This window comes from Lissotriton vulgaris, chromosome 2_1 (assembly GCF_964263255.1).
Source record: "Lissotriton vulgaris chromosome 2_1, aLisVul1.2, whole genome shotgun sequence".
Classification (NCBI taxonomy): Eukaryota; Metazoa; Chordata; class Amphibia; order Caudata; family Salamandridae; genus Lissotriton; species Lissotriton vulgaris.
Genome location: NC_141687.1, coordinates 1,725,922,431 through 1,725,945,977, shown reverse-complemented (window position 1 = coordinate 1,725,945,977; position 23,547 = coordinate 1,725,922,431). Strand labels below are relative to the sequence as shown.

Genomic DNA, 23,547 nt, shown 5'->3' with positions numbered 1-23,547 from the left:
GGGGATATTGCTGAGTATGATCACCTCGGTCATCCTGGCGTTGAGTAAGATAGTGCTTGTTCATTCAATCATAAATGTATTTCATGCAGTTATGAGTACGGAGGCTGGTGTCATGCATTCTTAGTGGCTGATAGCACGATTCGCGTATCGTCCGCATATGATGTAAGAGAGAACCCGAAGGATAGGACCATAGGAGTTTGATCTGCAACACAAAGTGAAGAGCCCTGCAGAACCCCATATGGCAGAAGGAAAGATTTTGAAGAAAAGGCATCGATGTTGATCACATTTTCACTGTCTCACAGGCAGGGAGAAAGTAGTTTTAGAGCAAGGTTTTTAATGTCTTTTACTTCCAAACAGTTTCTCAAGATGGAATGATTCACTGTATCGTATGCCGCAGACAAGTCCAGCAAGATTATAGCGGCTGATCCCCCCTCATCCAGGATGAACTTTAGTCCATCCGTGGCCTTGATCGGGGCAGTCTCTGTCCCATGCTCCAATCTAAACCCAAACAGGGTGGGGTTAAGGAGATTGAAATCCAAGATGAACTGATTAAGTTGGATGTTCATCACTTTTTCAACTATTTTAGCGGGGAAGGGGAGTCTGTAGATTTGCCGGTAGTTGATGGGATCTTCGGGGTCCGCATTTGTTTTTTTATAGAAGAGGCAGAATGGAGGCCTGTTTCCATTGGGGAGGACAGATACCAATCCTAAACATGTTGTTAAATATGCTTGAAAAGTGATCTGCTATAATATCGGGGACCAACTTAATGACTGAAGGCAGGAAAGGATCATCTGGAGAGCCTGATTTGATGGTCAATAGGAGGTCTTTTATTTGCGTGGAAGAGACAGCGAAAAAAGATTTGAGAGTATTTATTGTTGGATCAATTATAGGATTGCCATACCCCTTGTCTTGAATGTTGGAGGAAGGATGATGGTTGTCTGTGTGATTAAAGGCGTTGAAAATTGAATCTACATAGGCTTTAAAATTAGAGGCAATCGTATTGCAGAAAGACTGGCTAACCCAATCCCCTTTGTAATCTGGTTGTCTAGTGAGCTTATTAATAACTTGGCAAAGTACTTTAACTGAGTTTTTAGCTGATTCAATTTGTGATGAGAAATAGGCTGATTTTTCTGTTATCAGAAGGGATTTATATTTGGTTAGTGAAAATGTATACATTTCCCTCTCGTGGGAATTATATTGAGCTCTCCATTTCCTCTCTTGGCGTCTGCAGCTTTTGTTTTTCATGACTTAAGGCCTCCTATCTTGTTTTTGCTTTATATCAACGTCCTTGAGGTTTTTTAGTTGGTAGAGAATGGACTTGCCGCCAGTAGTTAAGAATAAACCTATTCCCATTTTAATGTAGGTAGGCAGCGATGTCCTCTTAGGCAGAAATCTTAATGGTCTCAAAATTCTATTTGACACTTCTGGAGATTTTATGGGGAAACTGAATTTGGAAACTAACCTTTCCAAAAGGTTTATTCTGACTGTGGCCCAAAACATGAAAATGAGTCAGTTAGCAATTAACAGGAATATGCTGAAGAGGGTTACCTGGTTTCTCTATTTGGGAGTTACTTTTGATCAGTCTTGTTTATGGGATCCTTGTATATCAAGCAAGGAGAGTACCCCAGTAGTAAGGTCTATCTTTAATACAGCTTCAAAACCTAGCCCAAAAACTATTTTTCCTTTATTGCAAATATATAAAAGAAAATGTATCCCATTATTGACCTATGGTGTAGGTATCTGGGGTATAGGATGTAAGTACCCTACAAGTTGAGCAGAACAGGGTTTATTGGTGAGTAATGGGGATCCCAGTGCCGAGTGCTCACTACCCAACACACAAGGAGTTGAGTCTGGAGTATGTGATCTAACTGGCTCCTTTATTTCTTTGAGAATCATTATGGTACAACCAACATGCCTTGCATTATAAAGAAGCCATTGAGGATTGTTTAGCCTGTGACTAGTGGACCTGAGAGGAATTCCTTGGCTTAAATACATTAGAGATGTTTTCATCAAAGTCGGCAGTTCACTCCTTTTCTTCACTTCAAAAGGGGTAAGGAAATCACATTGGGGTGGATTGCCAAGTACTTCCTGGCTGCAAGGCAAGCTCCAGAAAACAGGTTGAGTTAAATCCTAGGTTAAATCCTATATGCAGAACAATGTTTTAATTTAAACCCCTGATGGTTTAGAGCCTCATCTGGACCTGGTCATCCATTTGTGGGAGCGGATGCCAGAACAGAGGGGCATATTACCAAGGGCTAGTGACACCGCTTTATCAGCGAATTGTGCCGAGAAAGTGGCGATACAGCAAGAGCCCTATTACCAAGGGCACTTTAAAGCCTGGGCCGAGCCGACTTTGCATGTCGGCGATAAACATCGCTAATCACATGCAAAGTGGGCGTTACCACGTCCAACCACATGAAAAATGAGGTTGAAGGTGGGAACACCCTATTACCAAGGCAGGCATTGGGAGACAAAAACCTGCGATAAACTCATTCATCGCAGGTCTCCCAATGCCTGCTCCGACCAAGCGTTAGGCATTGTTAACATAGGGGTGTAGATCATAAAGCTGAATCCACCGCCCCATAGTATCAAGGCCCACATTAGCGCATGAAAACAACGTTTATTTTCATGCGCTAATGTGCCATATCGCTGACTATCGCCGGATTTCTAATCGCCTGCCTGATGCACATTGATAATTGCGCACTAATTAGGCATTGAAATCCGGCGATAGCCGGCGATACGGAGATGTGCATTGTGCGTTTTGCAACGCACACCTCGGTAATATGCCCCAAACTGTCTTCTATTAGGTGGCACATATGTTTCCCTCTGGGTCAACATGATAATTCCAGCATTTGTTTCTGACCATGTGATGAAGTCTGGGTCGGAACCTTCTACACTTCTCTGTCTTTGTAAATTGTATGAGTCAATGTCCATTAAATTTAGGTTTGCATTTAAAAAGGTCAACATTTTAAGAGGTGCAGACCAGCGTCACTGTATTTCCAATTATTAAACTGTCCCGAAGTTTGCTTCAGAGTGGATTCGTAATAGCTTATTTTTTTTAGCCTGTATCTCAGCGATGCGGCGAGCACAAGGTAAGTGGTTTTATTTATTTTGTCCTACGCACCTGGGGAAGTGAGAACCTACAAACTACCATATCAATACACCTCATGGGGGAGCAGAGTAGGCATCCTGGGACAGAAGTAGAACACAACAACCAGGTAGCAACCGGTAACCCTTGCAAACAGCAGCAGGATTGTTTGAGTGTTGTGGCCCTGCAGCATGATGGATAGCAGGAGATTGGGTTGCCCAGTCGGGAGCTCGATTAGAGTGTGACCACATTCATGTGTTGTAAACCACTGCCTCTCATTTACTTCTCCCACCTTTCCATAATATTTAAATTGCCTTTGCTTCACTTTGCCCTACATCACTTTGTCCCGTTTTCCTGATTCTAAACTTCACCATAATGCTAGCCATTTCTTAAATCCTATTTGTGATTAATTACATACCATTCCATTAACAATCATCAGTAATTTACCATGCAACTGTTTTTTTAAATAATTAAAATAATGAATTGCCTTATTCTGACACTAATACCAACCACCATTTTAAATTATATGAACTATGTTTTGAAATGTGTTATTGTTTAAATTAATACTAACTCTAATCCAACACTAATTTCGATAATGTTTTTCAATTCATCTAAAAAATAATAACCCTAATGCAATCCTATATGGAACCTCAGCCTTGTAATATATGTAATTTATATAACATAAATAAAATTAAATTAATGCGGAGTGCACTCCATTAATTCTAACTCTAATCTAAATTAAAATGTATTCCAAATCCTTATATGAATTATAATTCAACTAATAGCTAAATTAACTCAAAGAATACTCTATGTCTTAGCTATTGGAATCCAATTATATTTCGATTGATTACAGTAGTGCTAACCCTAATCCAAAAGTAAATTAAAGTATATAACAATAAACTTTTTACAAATCATGTATTGATTATTACAACTCTCATGAAAATGTTACTTATTCTGAAAAACGTTTTATTTAGTAAATGTGCGCAAAATAAAAATGGTTATAAAGTGATTTCAGGGCAGAAACTGACAGACTAAATAAAGGGGAGAAAGTAAAGGGTATTGAGATCTACTGCATTATATGTTCCAAGTTGAAGGAGAGAGAAGCTCATGAAACTATTCCTGTCTCCGGAGAAAATCGTGTGGGACTGCACATGAAATATTTGACAGTTTGGTGCATCCCCAGAGAACTGAAAAGTGTGATTTTTCATTTGACCATACAGTGGAGATTATAAAATATAGTTAAAAAAGAAAAGAAATATGACCAAGTCATACTTTCAGATGTTTTTGATTTAACATGCTGAAAAAATAACTAGCGAAATAACATTAAAAAAAATAGGCGGCGTGAACTGTGTAAATGCTCCACAGAAGAGCTGTAAAGTTGAGTATGGAAACATTGACCCTTTAAAAGGCCTACAAGAATAAAGCCATAAGATTTGAAAAGCCGCATTCCACATGGATAAACATTGCAGGCGTATCGAATTACAGCGTAATCATATTTTCTGTCATTGAAAATTAGTCTGGCATCAATGTACATACTTTTACGATAGTTATTGAGTTTCTTTATTTATGTGTTTGTATATTGTATAAATCATTTATTGGCCTTTCAGCCAAGTTCATTATACTAAGTAGATAGATGGTACAACGTTTCCGTAAAAAAGGCTCAAACTGTCAAGGATATAAAGCACAAATGGAGTGCTTAACAAAAATCAAATGGTTGTCCTAATAAATGGTTAATAACAAAAATATTAGCTACATATCTTCTTTGATGTTCTAGCTACAGCTAGTCACCAGCAAACGGAATATTCTCCAGAAGGATTGATAACGCTCTCATCTAATATTGAAAAACACTGGTACTTGTTGAAGCTGGATGACATTAAACTAATATGTGAATTCATACGACCTAGGGTACGTTGAGTACTGGACAGACAAGAAATGTGATAACTCCACCAGCTGTGTGGTTGGATATTTGCCTCAACTTTGCTAAGGACATTTATCCCTTACAATGAGGTTCTTCTAATAAGAATCACATTAGGAATTTCATAAATGTTCTATTTAACTTTGTGGTTCGTATTCATTGATGCCCATGAAATAAACTTTAGTGGAAGCATCATACTATCCCTGAAGAGCACAATTCAGCAATACCTTACTGCACTCAAGAAGTAGGATGTGAAATACCACATGGCACAACACTTAAAATAAATGTGACTTAAAATTATTTGGTATTGTTGTTTACTTATATGCACGAAGTGGAAACTTTTGCAAGAGAGTGAAAACACGTAATCGGAGTATTAGTAAGAGTATAAAACAGAAAAATAAACATTGGTTGTAAAAACATTTTATAATCTCTAAAATTGTATTTTTCCCGTACGCTGTGTACTTGTCATGATATTACGCTCTGCCGGCATTTGGATGTAGGCAGCTGAGCTGTGTATAAAGATGCTTTACCACGCAATAAAAATGATTGATTCTAAAATTATATTTTCCAGCTATTACAAATAAATGTACTAAATTTCATATGCGGGTCTGCTACATTAACGTTTGATATTTTTTCTTGCAGAATACATGATCTAAACAAATAGACTGTGACATGGTCATTGCTTAATAGTTTCTGAAATTGAAAGTATTTGTTATGCTTTTGTTTATGTACTAAAACAGAGGCCCTCAAAGAACACTGGCCTTTGAATTACACCATCAGCTGAAGTACCTACCCCAAGGGAGAGCTTCAGTGCTTTGGCACAGGTCATGCCACTGGTGCTGCAGGGGACATTTTCGATGATGACGCTAAAAGTGCCCTCTTGACTTGAGCTGCTGCAGTAATCCTGAGAAGAGGAATGAGTCGAGTTATTAACAAATATTAATAAGGGTTACTAATCAGTTTTCCCATTGCCTTATTATGGCTGCACCTACCTGTCAGGGGATATCTGGGGGGATTGAGGACCACCTTTCCCTGCTCCAGAAGGCTGCTATCAGGGGAGCACTGTCAGTGAGCCCCTGACAGTTTCTTTGCCTCTGCCCCCTTCGTCCGTAATATGGCGCGGGCTCAGAGGCAAAGGGATTCCTTCATGCAGATGAGGGAATGCCCTCTCGAGAAGGCACTCACTAGCAGTGTATGTGTGTGAGTGCTTTCAGTATTACAAAGGCAGCTGCACAAACGTCTGCAGCCCATTCTGTAATACCAAAGTGCCCCGGGGGCACGCAAAGCGGGTGCAAATGCCTGTTGAGCCCCGGGGCACTGTGTGTAATAAGACCCCAGGGGTGTGTGAAATTCACATAATTTAGTATTGCTTAAATATGTAAAATTTAGGAATGAATGGACTTATGTGAAATGCAAACCTTGAATTGACCACAATATTTTAGCAGAACATGCCTCCTTGCATCCATTTTGGAAGTGAGGATGCAATGAAGACTATAAAAAAAGCAAACAAACTCAAGTGCTGTGAATGACAACAACTCTCATTCTGTTGGTTTTCATTGTTCCTGTGCTCATGCAATAGGATTTTTATCCAAACACACATGAAATTATGCGATGTGGTATAGGGGGTAATTTTGGAAGTTCTACATAACAAGCTTAAGGTGAAATGCTGAAAATTATGCACGATTACGCTGGCATAACAACAGAGACAACCAGTCTTTATAAAGGCCATTATTGTTAACTGATGAGGAATAGGTTGCTTTTCAACTACTTCACTAACAGTGACATTGAAGGTCATAAACCCCTCTACCTCCCCCTGACCCCCATGCCCACAGTTGAGCCAGTACCTGCGCCAGGATGTATTCGCAGTTGCCACTGAACCGGAATCGGCGGTTGTCGAAGCTGACATAGTTCCCCTCGCCATATGTTGTGCAAGACCCCAAGCAAACCCGGTTTGTACAGGCCCAGGACCTTTGTGTGCAGTTGCTGCAAAGAAACATACAAAACAAGAAATAACTTAGTTAGGGAGGTGGAAAATAGGATGTCCTCAGTCATGGGCTATAAAGGCCTCTCTATCAATGTATGAGCTGAAAATAACGCTAGAGGGCAGTGCTACTCCCCTACACTTTGTCTCATACACTACAATTTGAATCAGGCGCACAATGCCTATAGCGCTAAAAGGACTTTACCAAGCCTCCGTTGTGTCTCTCAGCCTGGCTGCTGCAGCTTGAGCTGCTGTGGCATCAGGTGAGCAGTGTGTGGAGTCCTATCTCCGAAAACACCTGAGTTTTTCACAGGTCTTTAAAATACCGTTTACATGCCTCTGTGAACTGGTTGACAAGGCTTGTTTGTTATTTTCACTGATTCTTGTACACCCTGCGTCCCCACTCTGCCTAGTCTTTACATTTTTCTTTTACTGCCACAGTGGGAGAATGCATTTAGTGAAAAGGCATCTCAGGAGTAGGGATGCCACTTTCCAAAAGAAAAATAACGTCCATTTGTTGTTCAAAGAGTCTGCAAAGGCCTCGCCTTGACACTAAATAAATGGGGTTGTAATTGAAATGATATGTATTCATTTGTAAGATGACTTTTCTGTCTTTGTTTCCTTTAATTATTAGTCATGGATCATTAATGCAACCACGGGACACATTTAAAAGTGCTGTCTATATTTTATGTTTGAAGAATGCACTGAGAAGTGCTAAAAATATTGGCTTTAGGTGATTTTGCTTATTTCTGTACTGGCTGGGACATCAAAATACCAGTAGAACTGGAAGAAATCGGATCAGCTAGCAACCCTAATCAGGAGTTTAAAAGTTTGTTACAGGATCACCACATTACTTTATACCTCCACCCTCCATCCCTCATTGAGGCCATAATAGAAATAGTTTAGCTTATATCTGAATTTTTATGCCAGTTTTCAATACAATGCTGAGTTACTCCAGGTGTCTGGCAATACATTCTGCATTCAGACAACTCACTCCTTATTCTCTCTGCTCACCCTTCACTTTCACGCCCACCCTGCACTCTCAGCGATTAAACTGCACTCACACTGCTCACTATGCACACAAGCTTTTCACCCGTCTCCTACCCAGTATTCACATGAGCACACTGCTCACTCTGCACACACACAACTCTTCACTCACTTATCACTTTCACCACTCACCCTACACTCACCGGGAACATACTGCATTCACGCTGTTACCCTGCACTCACACCATTCATCCTCCTCTTACTCTGCACTCACACATGGACACCGCTCAACCTGCACTCACATCGGCCACACTCAACTCATGCCCCGTGCCATGAACTTACCCCATTCTCCCACTACTTAACCAGCAGTTGCATAAGCACACTGCTCGCCATGCACTCACAGTGGCCACATTGCACTCACACCACTCACTATGCACTCACGCTTTTTGCCCTGTCCTCAAACATGCACACTACTCACCTTGCACCCGCGTGACACTCCACTCACCTGTCACGCTCATTATAAATCTCACTCAAACAAGCACACCACTCACCATATATTCATTCCTCCCACCCTACTCCCACAGTGTCACATATAGGCACGCCTGTCACTCACACAACTCACCCTTAACTTACATGTGCACAGCACTAACCCTACACTCACACCACACAAACAAGCACAACACTCACCCTGGAGTCATACCACGCACCCTGCACTTCCTCCTCTCACCCTGCACTCACAAAGACAAACCTCTTCATGCATGCACTCTGTTCATCCTGCCTGCACACAGATGATAGTCTGCCGGAACTCATAGGGACACACCGCTATGCACTAACTCCTCTCACCAGTCAATCTCACAGATCACCCCTCACTCTTGCCGCTCACCCTGCAACACACCCAGGCACACCACTCACCCTTGATTTACATCACTCACACCCTGCACTCACTCCTCTCACTGCACACAGTCCTGGGACTTGACACTCATATGGGCCCTCCTCTCACATTGCATTCATGCAACTCACTCAACACTCACATGGCATATTTTTCACACTACATTCGCACCACTAATGCTGAACTCACTCACAGTATCCACCATCACACTGCACTTACATGAGCACACCTCTTATTCTGCACATATAAATATTACACAACTCTCATGACTATATACATATTTCTACAAGGGCACCTACATAATACCTGCTCTCTCCGTTGTACTAGATGCCTACTTAATTCCATCTGTAACAACAGGGCTGGTGCAAGAGGGGAGAGTGGAATGTGAATGTGGGATGGCACAAGCAGGGAGATTAGGGCTTGGGCTTTGGGGTAGGCGGCTGGATTGAGGATCGTGTGAAACCTTCAGCCACTCATGGCTTTCTGTTCATCACAATACTTCATTCCGAGATGTGTTTTATTTTTTTTACAATGTAAGTTGGGTCTTAAAAACCCCAAAATGCAAAGTGTTACTGGATAAAATCCATAGTTGTTGAAGAAGTCAAGCATTTCGTAAGATCAGTTGGATGCTTTGATATTACATGTTAGAATACGGACTAGTTCATTTCCAATACTGTAACTGCTTGACCAAATATAAACCCCGTACAGCTATTTTATGGAAGTCAACTTTTGATTCACATCATACTTGTAACAAACATTGATAAGTCAATATATATATATATATTTTTCTTTTTAATAGAATATATATAATAGGTTTTTATTAAGCTTTACCAAATGAAAAGGCAGGTATAGCAGAAGCAGCAGAGCAGGGATATTGACTAATGGAAGTGTGAGTTGCAGTGTGTCTGTTCAAGAGTGTGACAGAGTACAAATGTGCGAAAGAGTGCAAGAGATATAATGAGAATGTGAGTGTGAGAGAATGTGTGAATGTATGTGTGCTATGCATGCAAACGTGCTGCTGGTCTGGCATGCTGGAGGTTATTCTTGCCTTCTTGACAAGGGAACTAATAGCATATGGATTGGAGGTGTTACCTATGGCAAATTGCAGGCCCTGAATTGCTTCTATTAAGACAACATCATTGGCTGTGGGGATTCAAACTATCTAACTGAGAACGCCCCAGCCCAGTCATGCCCAGCAGCAGAAACACAGAACACACACCATAACACCTGTGAAACTGATATTATAGGTAATTCTAGTCATAAGATTTCCTGTACTGATTTTATAGGGGGTGTCAATGGCAAAATGCTGACCATTGTATACTGGAGGAACTTTTTTGAGGTACCCATGACTTTGGCCAAAGTATCCATTATGAATCACTGACAGATTATCCATTTCTAAAAAATCGACCTACTATAACATCGAGTCTCTAATATCGATAGCACTAATATCGACACCCTATACTTAACATGAAAACTACAATAATATCGAGCAAACTATATCGATGCACAAAAATATCGTCTACAGAAATATCGTTAGCATTATTTTCGAATACCATAATATCGACACTCAATACTACATATACCACACTACAATAATATTGATTACAAAAATTTCGATAGCACTATTTTCGTCAATATCAAAATATCGATAGCTAAAATATACTCCTTTTTTTATATATAACACCAATAAATCTATTCTCTAAGTAATACACACATTTCTAATGACTTCACTAATGTATTTTCAAATTATTAAGTAACATTTAGTGTACAATATTGTGTATTCGCAAACTGACAAAATTTGTATATAAACTCTTTGTAAACATACTTATTTAATACTTAGTACTCATTTTACATAATCTTTATTTATTACAAGACTTTTATTTTACATAAATATATCATTTCAATTCCTCAACATAAACTATATAAGAAGATATCTCTTAAATGTTTTACTTAAAAAAAATTCAAACTAACCAATAGTAACTCGTCTTTACATATCTGACCAATCAGATGGCAAACTTAATTACACATAGACTATATAAACCAATCACAAACAGCCATACAAGTTGCAGGAAATATTCTTCGTGACCACATACTGCCAATTTTGGGAGCACCATCTATATTCTTCTCTTCAAGAAAATTCGTCCTGAAACTACAAGTAAGTAATCATATAGCTCTGTTAATAAATTCTAATTTTGTGGTCTATTAATTATAGACCAAGATTTGTAACCTAATTTGTTATTTATTTATGTACTTTACCTTTAAACAGACTCTACAAACAAATCAAGTTATACTTCAACTTCAAGATACAGGACACTTTAAATTTAAAAAAGGTATCTACATATGTTTAACATTTACTTAACGTTCTTTGCCAATTATTGGCCTAATTTAAAACTCTATACTTTGTTTCGTAGCCTGTAAATCTTAATACATAGTGTGAAGGCAGAATTTTTTGAGGAAAAAACGTTACAATGCTGTGTAAAAAATATTTTCTTCCTGTTCTTAAATATGTTTTAATGTGCTTTTACTCATAATACATGTGTCATCCTCTGTTCTTTTTAGCAATTAAGTAACAATGCTTTATAACAAATGTGTATTATTTATATAACATATAAACGCTTTAGTAATTTTAATCAACTTTCTCTCTAAACAGAACTCAAAGGTACAGAAAAGAGATAATTCACATCAAAGAACAAACATTCTGCTACTACTATAATTCTCTTGGTAAGATCATAAATAAAACATAACTAGTCTTTATAAACTCTATGGAATGTACTAGAAATAAAATGCCTCTTGTTATGCATCTGTTAGTATAATCTTCCTGTTCTTAAATATGTTTTTTTGTGCTTTTACTCATAATACATGTATCATCCCCGGTTCTTTTTAGCAATTAAGTAACAATGCTTTATAACAAATGTGTATTATTTATATTACATATAAACGCATTAGTAATTTTCATCAACTTTCTCTCTAAACAGAACTCAAAGGTACAGAAAACAGATAATTCACATCAAAGAACAAACATTCTGCTACTACTATAATTCTCTTGGTAAGTTCATAAATAAAACATAACTAGTCTTTATAAACTCTATAGAATGTACTAGAAATAAAAATGACTCTTTTTATGCATCTCTTAGTATAATCTTGGAAATGTCTCTTTTTAAATTCAAATAAACAAAACTATTTTTAGAGACGTTATAACGTAAAACAAAAGTTACCAAGAAAAAAATTGTAACTTTTCCTATAACATACTTAATTATTTCTCAACAGACCGTGGCAATAGAAGAACAACATCTAACTGAACAAGCATCTACTTTCGATAAATAGAACATTACTGGTGGTAAGTAAATTACTAGAAGAATACTAGCTTTATTTAAAATCTTTTATACATTTCAGATTGTATTAATATTTGTATATTAACTTTTCTAGATACCAGAAGTCAAGAATGACTGATGATGCAAGATTTATTACATCTCAGAAAGGCACATTTTTGTTATGCTATATGGGCTGCATTTATACTCAGGAGAAACAAAAAGACCTTAAAGTGAATTGGAAGTGTACAAAATATTACTCCAATAAATGCTATGGCCGTGCTACAACAAGGGAAACTAGTGTTATAAATACCACTGAACATAATCACCCACCAAACATCTCGGAAATAGAAGTGAGATCCACTCTTGAAAATATCAAGGAATTAAGTACCAGATCAGAACTACCTACCAACGTAATTCTGAAAGAATTACTACCTAAAGTTCCCAAAGAAGCAAGAGGTCAGCTACCATCTATTGCTACCATTAAAAGAACAATAGCAAGAACAAAAAAAGCAAGTAGACCCAATATACCAACTCCTAAAACTTTTGAAGAAGTCATAATTCCGCCAGAGCTTGTAATTACTCATAATGACGAGCCATTTATATTTTATGATAATCATAGCAAGGACAAAAGAATAATCATGTTTGCAACTAATAACAATATAAAAAAATTTACTGAAAGTACTACTTGGATGATGGATGGTACTTTTTCTATATGCCCAAAACCTTTCTACCAGTTATACACAATTCATGGGCAATATCATAATACCTGTATCCCCTTCATATATTGTTTATTACCAAACAAACAAGACACTACTTACTCAGAAATCTTACAAAAAATAAAGGAACAAAGTTCTGACTACTTCCCAATGAAAATCATCATAGACTTCGAGCAAGCTATGATTAATTCTATTTTGAAAAGTTACCCACACACATCCATTCAAGGATGTTATTTTCATTTCAATCAATGTCTCTGGAGACATTTACAAAAATCTGCCCTTAGTGTTGAGTATGCAACAAATATAAATTTTGCATACCAGATCAAACATCTCATTGCTCTGGCATATGTACCAGTAACTGATGTGGCCGAACATTACAATTTGTTAATTGAAAGTCCTTTCTACACCCAAAATGAGCAAAGACTCGCCCCACTTTTAGATTACTTTGAGGACAACTGGGTAGGAAGACTACATAGGTCAGGCCACAGACGCCAGCCAAAATTTGCAATTCCCTGGTGGAATGTCTATCTACCAACACTCAACCAAGAAGCAAAAACGAACAATGCTGTTGAAGGTTGGCACAATGCCTTCCTCTCTTCTACTGGACGTACAACACCCACATTACACAAGCTAGTCTCAGCTATACAAAAAGAGCAAAGCTTTCAGGAACTACGTATGCAGCAATCAGTCATACAACTGAAACCAAAACTCTCTAGACAAACTGCTCAAATGTATTTATATCTTCAACAGCAAGTCCAACTATATCCTACAACAAGAGGACTGGAATATTTAAAAATGATAGCCAAAACATTGAACTAATTGCTATAACTAAATTAATTGATAGAGATCAAACAATATCCTTAATGTAAAAAAACACATATTTTAATATAATAAAAAAATATTTATTTAGTCTAATTTATTTTTTAACACTATTCTAAAAAGACTAAATAAATATATTATTATATCACAATATTTGTTTTTATAAACTGCTTCCATCCAAATAAAATAACATACATTTCTAACTTACCTTTAAATAGAACATCATAAAGATAATCCTTTACCGACAATACAATGTGTAAATATCAAAGACTTAATCCAACAAATCATTAATTATGTTTTCTTTAACTCTGCAAAAACTATCCATCATCCAAATTAAACGACTATTTAAATGCCATTTAAAATAACGACTGTTATCTTAAAGTGTGATACATATTTCACAGAACTCAAAATATAAAGGAAGAATGTAAATCATCTCCGTTCTAACAACTGAAACACACTTCCTTTCCCTTAAAAAAAAATTATCGGAAACGGAAATAGCTGTTTCAAAATACGAGAAAAAAAAACAGCTAAACAATCCCACCGACATAACACTAACGAGTATCCCAGAATATATAAACATAACATTCCTATTTATTTATAATTTAATTAAATTATACCACATACTCATTAACTCCAACTATTTTAAATGGCTCAAAAATTTGCGACCGAAAATACGTATTGATTCCACTCCATTATATGTAAATAGTCATACTTTAATTACCAACCCCAAAATAACAAAATATAACCTTTAATTATAATTTACAATACTTTAACAATATAAAAGTAGATTCGTACCTACTCAAAAGTGAATCTGCTTCCAACCGCGACTTTCCCTTTACCAAAATAACGCAAAAAGACAAAGAGTGGTTACAAAATAAACGATCCAAATTATATGTAACTGTGAAAAGTACTACTATAAATGTCGATTATTGTTATATATATGGCTCTAAATTATGTGTAATGTAAAAAAAATTGTATATTATATTGTGAATAGAAAATGTTTTTGCCTGTATATTAATTATATATTACATACTTTTAATATTTATTACATTAAGTATGAAAATATAAAAATATTCAATGTAATATTTATTAAAATTATTATATAACAAAATGTGTAATCTTGTATTTGTTTATCAGATTAAATTGTTTACAATATGACTAATATGTGAAAATTGTTATTATTAAAACGTATTTATTAATAATAATAATCATACATAAGAATATTGTAATATTAAAAGAATCATTGATGATGATGTACATGTTCTAATTAGGATATTTATATTATATTATAAATTTAAAAGTGTTCATATGTTAATATCATCATCAGTATATCACTATATGTATTAAAAATTTGTGAATTATGTTTTTCATTACACATGTTGATGTTTTATTAAGAAACAATAATAGTATTATGTATGTATAATATCATACATTGCATTATGTGAACTAACCATTTTTTCTCTACAAATTAAAAGTACTTGTCAAGAAAATTACTGTAAAATGTGATTATTAAAAGGACATTGTCCTCCATTTTTGTTTATATGTATACCAAAGATAGCTTAATAAAATGTATATATGTTCGTATATTTCAAGTGTTGAATAAAAACATTTATTACCTATGACAAAATCATTTTTATGTATTTTTGCAAATGTATTATAACTGTAATGTTCTATCTATTTCTATATACCACATGTAAATAAATAACATACTATACACTGAAGTTATAAAAATTATTATTCATACACCAATATACATATAATATCAATATTTGAAAGACACATAATAAAATTTTTAAATATTCCGACTCCAATAACCATTTACTTTAGGTAATTGCTTCTCAAAAAACGTGATTAATTTACAAATCGAAATGCAATCACCATTTAATTAGAGTAAGTGCAGGACACAGAACATATTACATTTACTCTTCCAACTCCAATTAACAATTAATTTAATTAACTGCAGGACATTAAATAATAATTAATTACTATAAAAAATCAAATGTAAAAAAATGAATAATGTAATATAATTAAATTTAATTTAATATAATAATTTTAATTTAAATAGAATCTTAATTTATGTTTTCCCTGTACCCCTATAATAAAAAACTGACCCTGAAACCTAAAAATACCCCTTTACCCACAAACTGAAAACTGACTCTGAAACCTCACAAAACCCCTTTACCCACAAACTAAAAACTGACCCTGAAACCTTACAAAACACCTTTACCCACAAACTAAAAACTGACCCTGAAGCCTAAAAATACCCCTTAACCCACAAACTAAAAACTGACCCTGAAACCTGACAAAACCCCTTCACCAACAAACTAAAAACTGACCCTGAAACCTAAAAATACCCCTTTACCCACAAACTAAAAACTGACCCTGAAACCAGACAAAACCCCTTCACCAACAAACTAAAAACTGACCCAGAAACCAAAAAATACCCCTTTAACCACAAACTGAAAACTGACTCTGAAACCTCACAAAACTCCTTTACCCACAAACTAAAAACTGACCCAGAAACCTAAAAATACCCCTTAACCCACAAACTGAAAACTGACTCTGAAACCTCACAAACCCCTTTACCCACAAACTAAAAACTGACCCTGAAACCTTACAAAACACCTTTACCCACAAACTAAAAACTGACCCTGAAACCTAAAAATACCCCTTTACCCACAAACTAAAAACTGACCCTGAAACCTGACAAAACCCCTTCACCAACAAACTAAAAACTGACCCTGAAACCTAAAAATACCCCTTTACCCACAAACTGAAAACTGACTCTGAAACCTCACAAAACTCCTTTACACACAAACTAAAAACTGACCCAGAAACCTAAAAATACCCCTTTACCCACAAACTGAAAACTGACTCTGAAACCTCACAAAACCCCTTTACCCACAAACTAAAAACTGACCCTGAAACCTGACAAAACACCTTTACCCACAAACTAAAAACTGACCCAAAAACATACAAATACCCCTTTACCCACAAACCAAAAACTGACCCTGAACACTTAAAATACCCCTTCGCACATACACAAAAAACAGACCCTAAACGCACAAAATGTACCTTTGATAAAACTACCCACCCTGATCTACTATAAACTCTACATCCCACTCCTAAAAATATGATACATTTATGTATTTAATATCTACTACATTATATATTTTTGATTCTTTTTACTACATACACAAAATACCTCAATTTAGAACAACAACCTAATAGTGTTCATAATTTCGTATTTAAATAATATTTATATAAAATTTCGATTCGAAACTAAAATGAAATACAAGGCGAAATTTTTAGTTCTATGATTAGAGTATACTTTGTTTATACACTACCCACCCTTATCCCCTTGAAAATATACATCCCACTCATATCATAATTAGACAAATATTTTTAGAAAATATATGAAAATTGTATAATTACAAATATATTTTAGTACATAGACAACAGCAAACTTAAAAAATAAGTACTATATTCGAAAATAATCGATATCATTTCGCAAAAATCGAAATATTAATTTCAATTTTAGAAATTTCGCAAATTTATATGAAATTGTGAAAATTTAATTTATATAATTACCCTATATATTTTTAAAACACTACCCACCCTTATCCCCTATAAACTCTACATCCCGCTCCTAAATTTATAGTACAAATATTTTAAAAATTTAATGTAATATTTTAATATTTATAATTCTTTTTTGTACATACTCAAAAATTATTCATAATGTTTAATGTACTCCCTAAATTTCGATCAAATTTCGACTACTCCCCAAAAATTTTTTTAAATATCGAATTTTTGAAATCTAAAGGAAATGCGAAATTTAAAATTTTACAATTTCACTATACTTTTTTAAAACACTACCCACCCTTATCCCCTATAAACTCTACATCCCGCTCCTAACATTAATATACAATAATTTAGTAAAAAAATAAAAATTTAGATATATTTACACAATTTAATAATATATATCCAAAATCAAAGAACAAATAATTTAACAATACTCAATAATTTTATATAAAATTTCGCATTTGTAAATATTTTGAATAAAATTTCGCAAATTTATAAATTTACTTCAAATGCGAAATTTATTATTCCATATTAACACTATACTTTTTTAATACACTACCCACCCTTATCCCCTATAAACTCTACATCCCGCTCCTAGACTTCTAACTAAAAATAATACAATTAAATGTAAAAATTATCTTATATATAAACAACATTTAAATAAATCATTACTTAACATACTTTAAAACATCACTTTTACATATCGATATTTTTGACAATCGATATTTTCAGCATCGATATTACTGATTTCGAAATTCATGTCTTCGATATTTTTGACACACACATAAATCAATATTTTCTACGACGATATCTTTGTTTTCGAAATTTCTTACCATCGATATTTTGGACTCGATATTATGGTACATCAACATTAACAACTCGATATTTTGACTGTCTACCATCCATTATACTGTCATATTGAACATACTCCTTGGCATAAGGGGCTCACCCATGAAAAAATGATGACCTTGGTATAGTGGAAGTCATTTATGACTTAAGACATTTGAAAACAACAAGTTCTATGCCTAGGAAAGGCCAGTCTTTCCTGGTGCGCCATGAAAGTACTGGAATATTTTATGAATGCCCTCTAAGAGTCTGTAGTGTTTTAGCAAATTTGATCCCAAAAGTTTCAAAAAATTCCCAGGGAAAAGTCTACTCTCCCTTAAATCCTCTACAAGAAATCTGTTAACATATTTGACTTGCTGGAATTTAAGAGAAGCATCATAACACACCACTTACATAGATCATTTTTCCTCATATAATGGCTATGAGGCTAGCTCTAACCCATATTGGGAAATGTTTGCCCTGCTCCATTGCTGGAAGTAGGGCTGGCTTTAGGTCAATGGGACCAGTGCAGCTGAACCAGGCATTGACTCTGGTGAGGGGCGCTGTGTTTAAAAATATTTTTGGGTTAAAAGCACATGCACTAAGGTGCACATTGGCCTGAATGAATCTGTCCGGAGAAAACAGCAGGGGTGAGATGATAATGACACAACTTGGAATTCTGGTCCCTGAATTGGAATTTATCTCAAACTCGTAATTAGGACCTAGGAATGGTAATTTTAGCATCCTCCACAGCCTGGTTACTCACAAAGGACTACGTCACAAACAGAGCTTAGTATTACACGTCTTTATTCATCTGTGTGTAACTGCAAACCCAACATTCTAAACCAACATTCAGTGCATTTTGCTATAACGCTTACATCATAGTTCTACGAAGTCCATCTGGAGCTAAAAGTGTTCTATCTTTTCTAATTCGCAAGTCACTACAGCAAACACCACCTGTTTATCCCACAAGTCTGATGAAAGCGCTAACCCAGGGGCAGCAGTTCCCAGCAATGACAGGTGGAGAACCTTTACAAAAGATATGAAATCACAATGGAAGGTTAAAATGGAGTGTCTAAAACCGGCTCTAGGGTTCTTGGCACCATTTGTTAGCCTGCTCCAGTCAAAGGTAAGAAAAAAATTATCATGTCTGCAATTCACCTTGATGCTTTTAAGGGAAAATGTGAAACACACTTCCCCCAGTATGCACCAATGGCCTTGGAGTATATTTCATTGGTTGTGCACCATGGCTCTATGTACCCATGCTGATAAATGTGTCATGAGTAGCTTGATTCAAAGCTTACTGAACAGTTACAGAACAGATCAACACCATAGCATCATGCCGAACAAATTGTAAAATCCGAGTGAGAGGAAAATTGGTGAATGAAGAACGATTAACATGCTATTTGTGTATTGGTGGATAAAGAAAGGGTGTTTTCAAGTTGTTGACTGTGGTGTTCCTGAAAGCTGTCTGCACATCCTACAATACTAAAACTGAAATGTCCATGTTAGCTCCTGTAATGAACCTAAAGTTTTTATGTTATTTTTGAGTAATGTTGGGGCACTTGCAAGACAATTTTACAGTCCAGAACTAATCGGACATTTTTCAGTAACACTTACTGGTTTATGCCAGTTCAACGCCTATTGTGAACGAGATAGCCCTTATTATACATAATAGGGTCTATAGTTATGGGGAAGATTGCATCATATTTACACGACGCAACGTGGTACGTGTGCAACGCAAACCTCAAATAAGATTCAAGACGCCACGCAAAGCCACTTTACTGGCCCTGAGTGGAGAAGTGTGGCTCAATGGTTAGAGCGGCAGACCCTGATGAAGAGGTCTAGCCCGAGTCCAGAGTTCAATTCCCGCTTCGGCGGGTCTTGGGCTCAATTTTCGCTGACCTGATAATTCTCGCCTCGGTGCCTATTCTAATCATGGGTCCCACTCTGCAACTCTGGGCAATAGCTTGCTTAATCTCCACAACGGCACCAACAACACTAGGATGCCTGGCTTCACCTTGGGGGTGCCCAGGAGTGGAAAGCCAGGAAGGGTTCCACAGTGATATGCGTACAAGCGCCTGAGATACCCCTTCGGTGGTCGATTCGGTGCGCTATACAAATACTACTACATTTACATTAACATTCAGTAAATCTGGAGAAACGCGACATAGCACAAATTGCTGCGTTGTGTTACACTGCATTGGGAATGCATTCCTTGCTCGTTGCGTGGGTGTTCCCATGCAACGCTCATGTTTTTATGAGCATTCCTGGATTCACCAGAACTAGTAAACCAGGGAACGCCCTAAAAGGTTACTCCTTCCCAGTGGAGGCCTATCAAGGAGAAATATCTCAAATTCTCCTCGTTCTCTACGTTTTCTATGTGTGCTGCATTTAACAAGGATTGTTTTTGCGCAGTAAGGTGCCCCACCCTTACAATGAGCCATATGCGGCTGAAAATTACCAACTGGCCCAGTCTACCTTCACGTGCCTGGTTGGACCTATAAGTAAACAATTGCATATTTTGTGTAGGAAAATGTTCTTATTACTTTATATCAACTGGTGCTGTCTTCGTTGTTACAATTAGCGCTTTCATTTTTTGATGACAGTACAGTATTGTGTCCAGAGCTGAAATGTATTTATTTATGTATTTATTGTTGAGTTTTATATAGCGCTGGGTAGACCAGAGGGATTCAGAGTGCTTTACATGTTATGGGAATACTTTTACAAGGGGTATATAAAAGTCAAAGAAAAGAGCAAAACATCATTAGGTGGCTATAAACTAACAACTGTTTAATACAAGGATGCATTGAGAAATGGCATTGGGACAATAACGGAGATTGAAAGGGTCAGGTGGCTTTCTTAAAGAAGGCAGACAATGAGGGAAATGCAGTGCAGCTTGTGCTTATTTGAAGTAGTGTTTGAGAAATTTAAATTTAAGTTTTCGTTTGAAGGATGCAATAGAAGGGTTGCAGCGGAGATCCTTGGGGAGTGAGTTGCAGATCTTGGGGGCATATCATCAAGGAGAGCTGATAAAAGTATTGCCGCTTTAGCGTCCGTTTTCGGGTGAAAAGCGGCAATAATTGTATCGCCTTATCAGCAAAGACACGCTATTGCGTGTTTTGCCGACTAAGCACCCGTTACATCAACGCCCAGCTTTGCATCGCTAATGAGATGCAAAGTGGGCATAACACACAGAAATTACCAGGAAAACATCGCTAAGCGACATTACTCCTATTATCAATCTGCACGCTAACCTGTGCAGTGATGATAAAAGGAGCGTTACCCGCACTTATCACAGGTTTCTTTACGCCTGCTTTTCTTTTGACTAAACCATGATAGCCAATGGGTGGTGGATCATAGGGCTGAGACCACCCAGCCCTTTCAACGAGGTATCGCCTGACGATGTGCGTTTATCACTCGTTTTCCAGCGATAATCGCACCTTTTTGCAACTATCGCTGGTTTACATATCGCATCGGAGAGAAGCGTTGCTGATAGTATGCTATCTCGGCGATATAAACCAGCGATAGCCGGCGATAGTTAGCCTCGCGCTAAGCGCACTTAGCGATAATTATCGCCGGCTTTTGCTGATATGCTCCTTAGTACATTTCCTGAGAAGAAGCATGACTGGGATGATTTCTTCTTTACATTAGGAGGAATGAGAAGAAGTGGTTGGAGCTTCTCAGTGCCCGGACTTTACCTGCTCTCGAGATTTTGTTTTCTAAGTATTTATTTTATTTTTTATAAAAGGCTTTGTGGGTGATACAGGCTGTTTTGAAGATTCATCTTTCTTTGATGGGAAGCCAGTTCATACTCTTGAGGGCAGGAGAGATATGATCAAATCTTTTGAATCCTGTGAGGAGTCTGGCAGCCACATTGAGAACTGCTGTATGGGGCATAAGGTGACATTTTGGGGCTCCTGTCACGAAGGCATTGCCATAGTCCAATTTTGAGATGTTAGGAGATTGCACTACTGTTTTAAGATTGTCTGGAGGGATAAATGGTTTTATTTTTTTAGGTGTCTGAGTATGCAGAGTGCTTCTTTAACTGAGTTGTTAATGTGCTCCCTCATCAACATGTTAGTGTCCAGAGTAATGCCTTGGAACTAAACTGAGTTAGAAAGAGAAAGAGATCAGCTAAGCACGTCAATATTCTTGGTTCATTCTTGGATAGGTAAGGGATTGTTTTTGGGGAGGAAGAGTATTAGTTCTGTCTTTTCAGGTTCAGTTGAAGGTGGTTGGCGTTTAGCCATGTTTGTTTCTTAAGTATTGTGGTGTTCAGATATTGGAAGTCACAGGGTGATTTTATTTTGTAGTAGAGGTGTGTGTCATTTAACTCTTGCTTGGCTCAAAATTATGGTGAGTGGTTCCATAAAGAGGGTAAAAAGGACTGGGGAGAGGATAGAGTCTTGGGGTATGCCTTGTGTTACTGGAGTAGGTTGGAAGAGACAGCTGTTGATTTTCATTTGCTGACAGCAATGTTGCACATAGGACATGACCCATCTCAGAACTGTTCCATTGACACCTGCATGGATTTTGAGAGCTTCAAGTAAACCTGGATGATTTACTGTATCAAATGCCGCAGTCAGGTCAAGTAGGATTAGGAGGCTGGCATCACCTCCATCCAAGGATCTGTGGATGTCATCAAAAATATTGAGCATGGTGGTTTCAGTGCTACAGCTTTTCCTGAATCCTGATTGGAAAGTGTTGTGGCGGTTTAATTCCTCTATTTGTCAGTTAAGCTGAAGGAAGACACACGTTTCCAGTGTTTTGGCAAGTAAGGGAAGGTTGGTAAAAAGACTAAGGTTTTTCAGGTTGTTAGGGTCTGCTCCGTTTTTTTTACAATGGGCGTGACTTGGCCTAGTTGGCAGGGCCAGACTGGCCGTAGCGAGCACTCAGTGTTTTCTCAATGGGGGCAAGTTTGGACCCCTGGGTTTCAAATTTTGATACCAGGGGCCGGTTTTGCAGCAGAGCTGCAATATCGGCCCCCTATAACAAAAGCAGCTGCAGTGTTTTCCACACACCCCGTCCTCCTCCCCCAGCGGCTGGTTCGACTCAATTGCCAGGGCCAGTTTGCGTTCTCAGTCCAGCCCTTCTAGTTGGAGGGATTCAGGAACACAGCCTGATGAAAAAGAGGCGTTCACGTTTTTGATATAAAACAGGGAGTTGATGTGGTTTAGGTTCTATACTATGGTGGAGGGGAGTGGATCGGAGGTGTGGGATGTGAGGTTCAAGTTTGTGATAATTTTGAAGACTTCGCTTTCAGTCATGAGTTTGAAGTCTGTCCACAAAGCACTGTTTTTCATTAGTAGGCAATCATGATTACATTTGGGTTTATTTAAGTCAAGCTGGTCGTTGGTTAAGTACTTGGGGGAAGGATTCAGTAGTGACCCAGGGGTCACTGATGCAGGTGGGCAGAGATGTCATACTAGTAT

At 37.1% G+C, this 23,547-nt stretch overlaps 1 protein-coding gene across 1 annotated transcript in view; it reads right to left on the bottom strand.

Annotated features, from left to right (window-relative positions):
- Window positions 1-23,547, bottom strand: part of LOC147733193 (mucin-5AC-like) — a 245,804-nt gene that overhangs the window by 112,500 nt on the left and 109,757 nt on the right. Inside the window, exons 21-22 of the mRNA XM_086957733.1 lie at window positions 6,848-6,986; window positions 5,797-5,907 (exon numbers count right to left, since the gene is read on the bottom strand). Of these exons, the coding sequence (XP_086813859.1) occupies window positions 5,797-5,907; window positions 6,848-6,986 (250 nt within the window). The remainder of the gene's footprint in view (window positions 1-5,796; window positions 5,908-6,847; window positions 6,987-23,547) is intronic.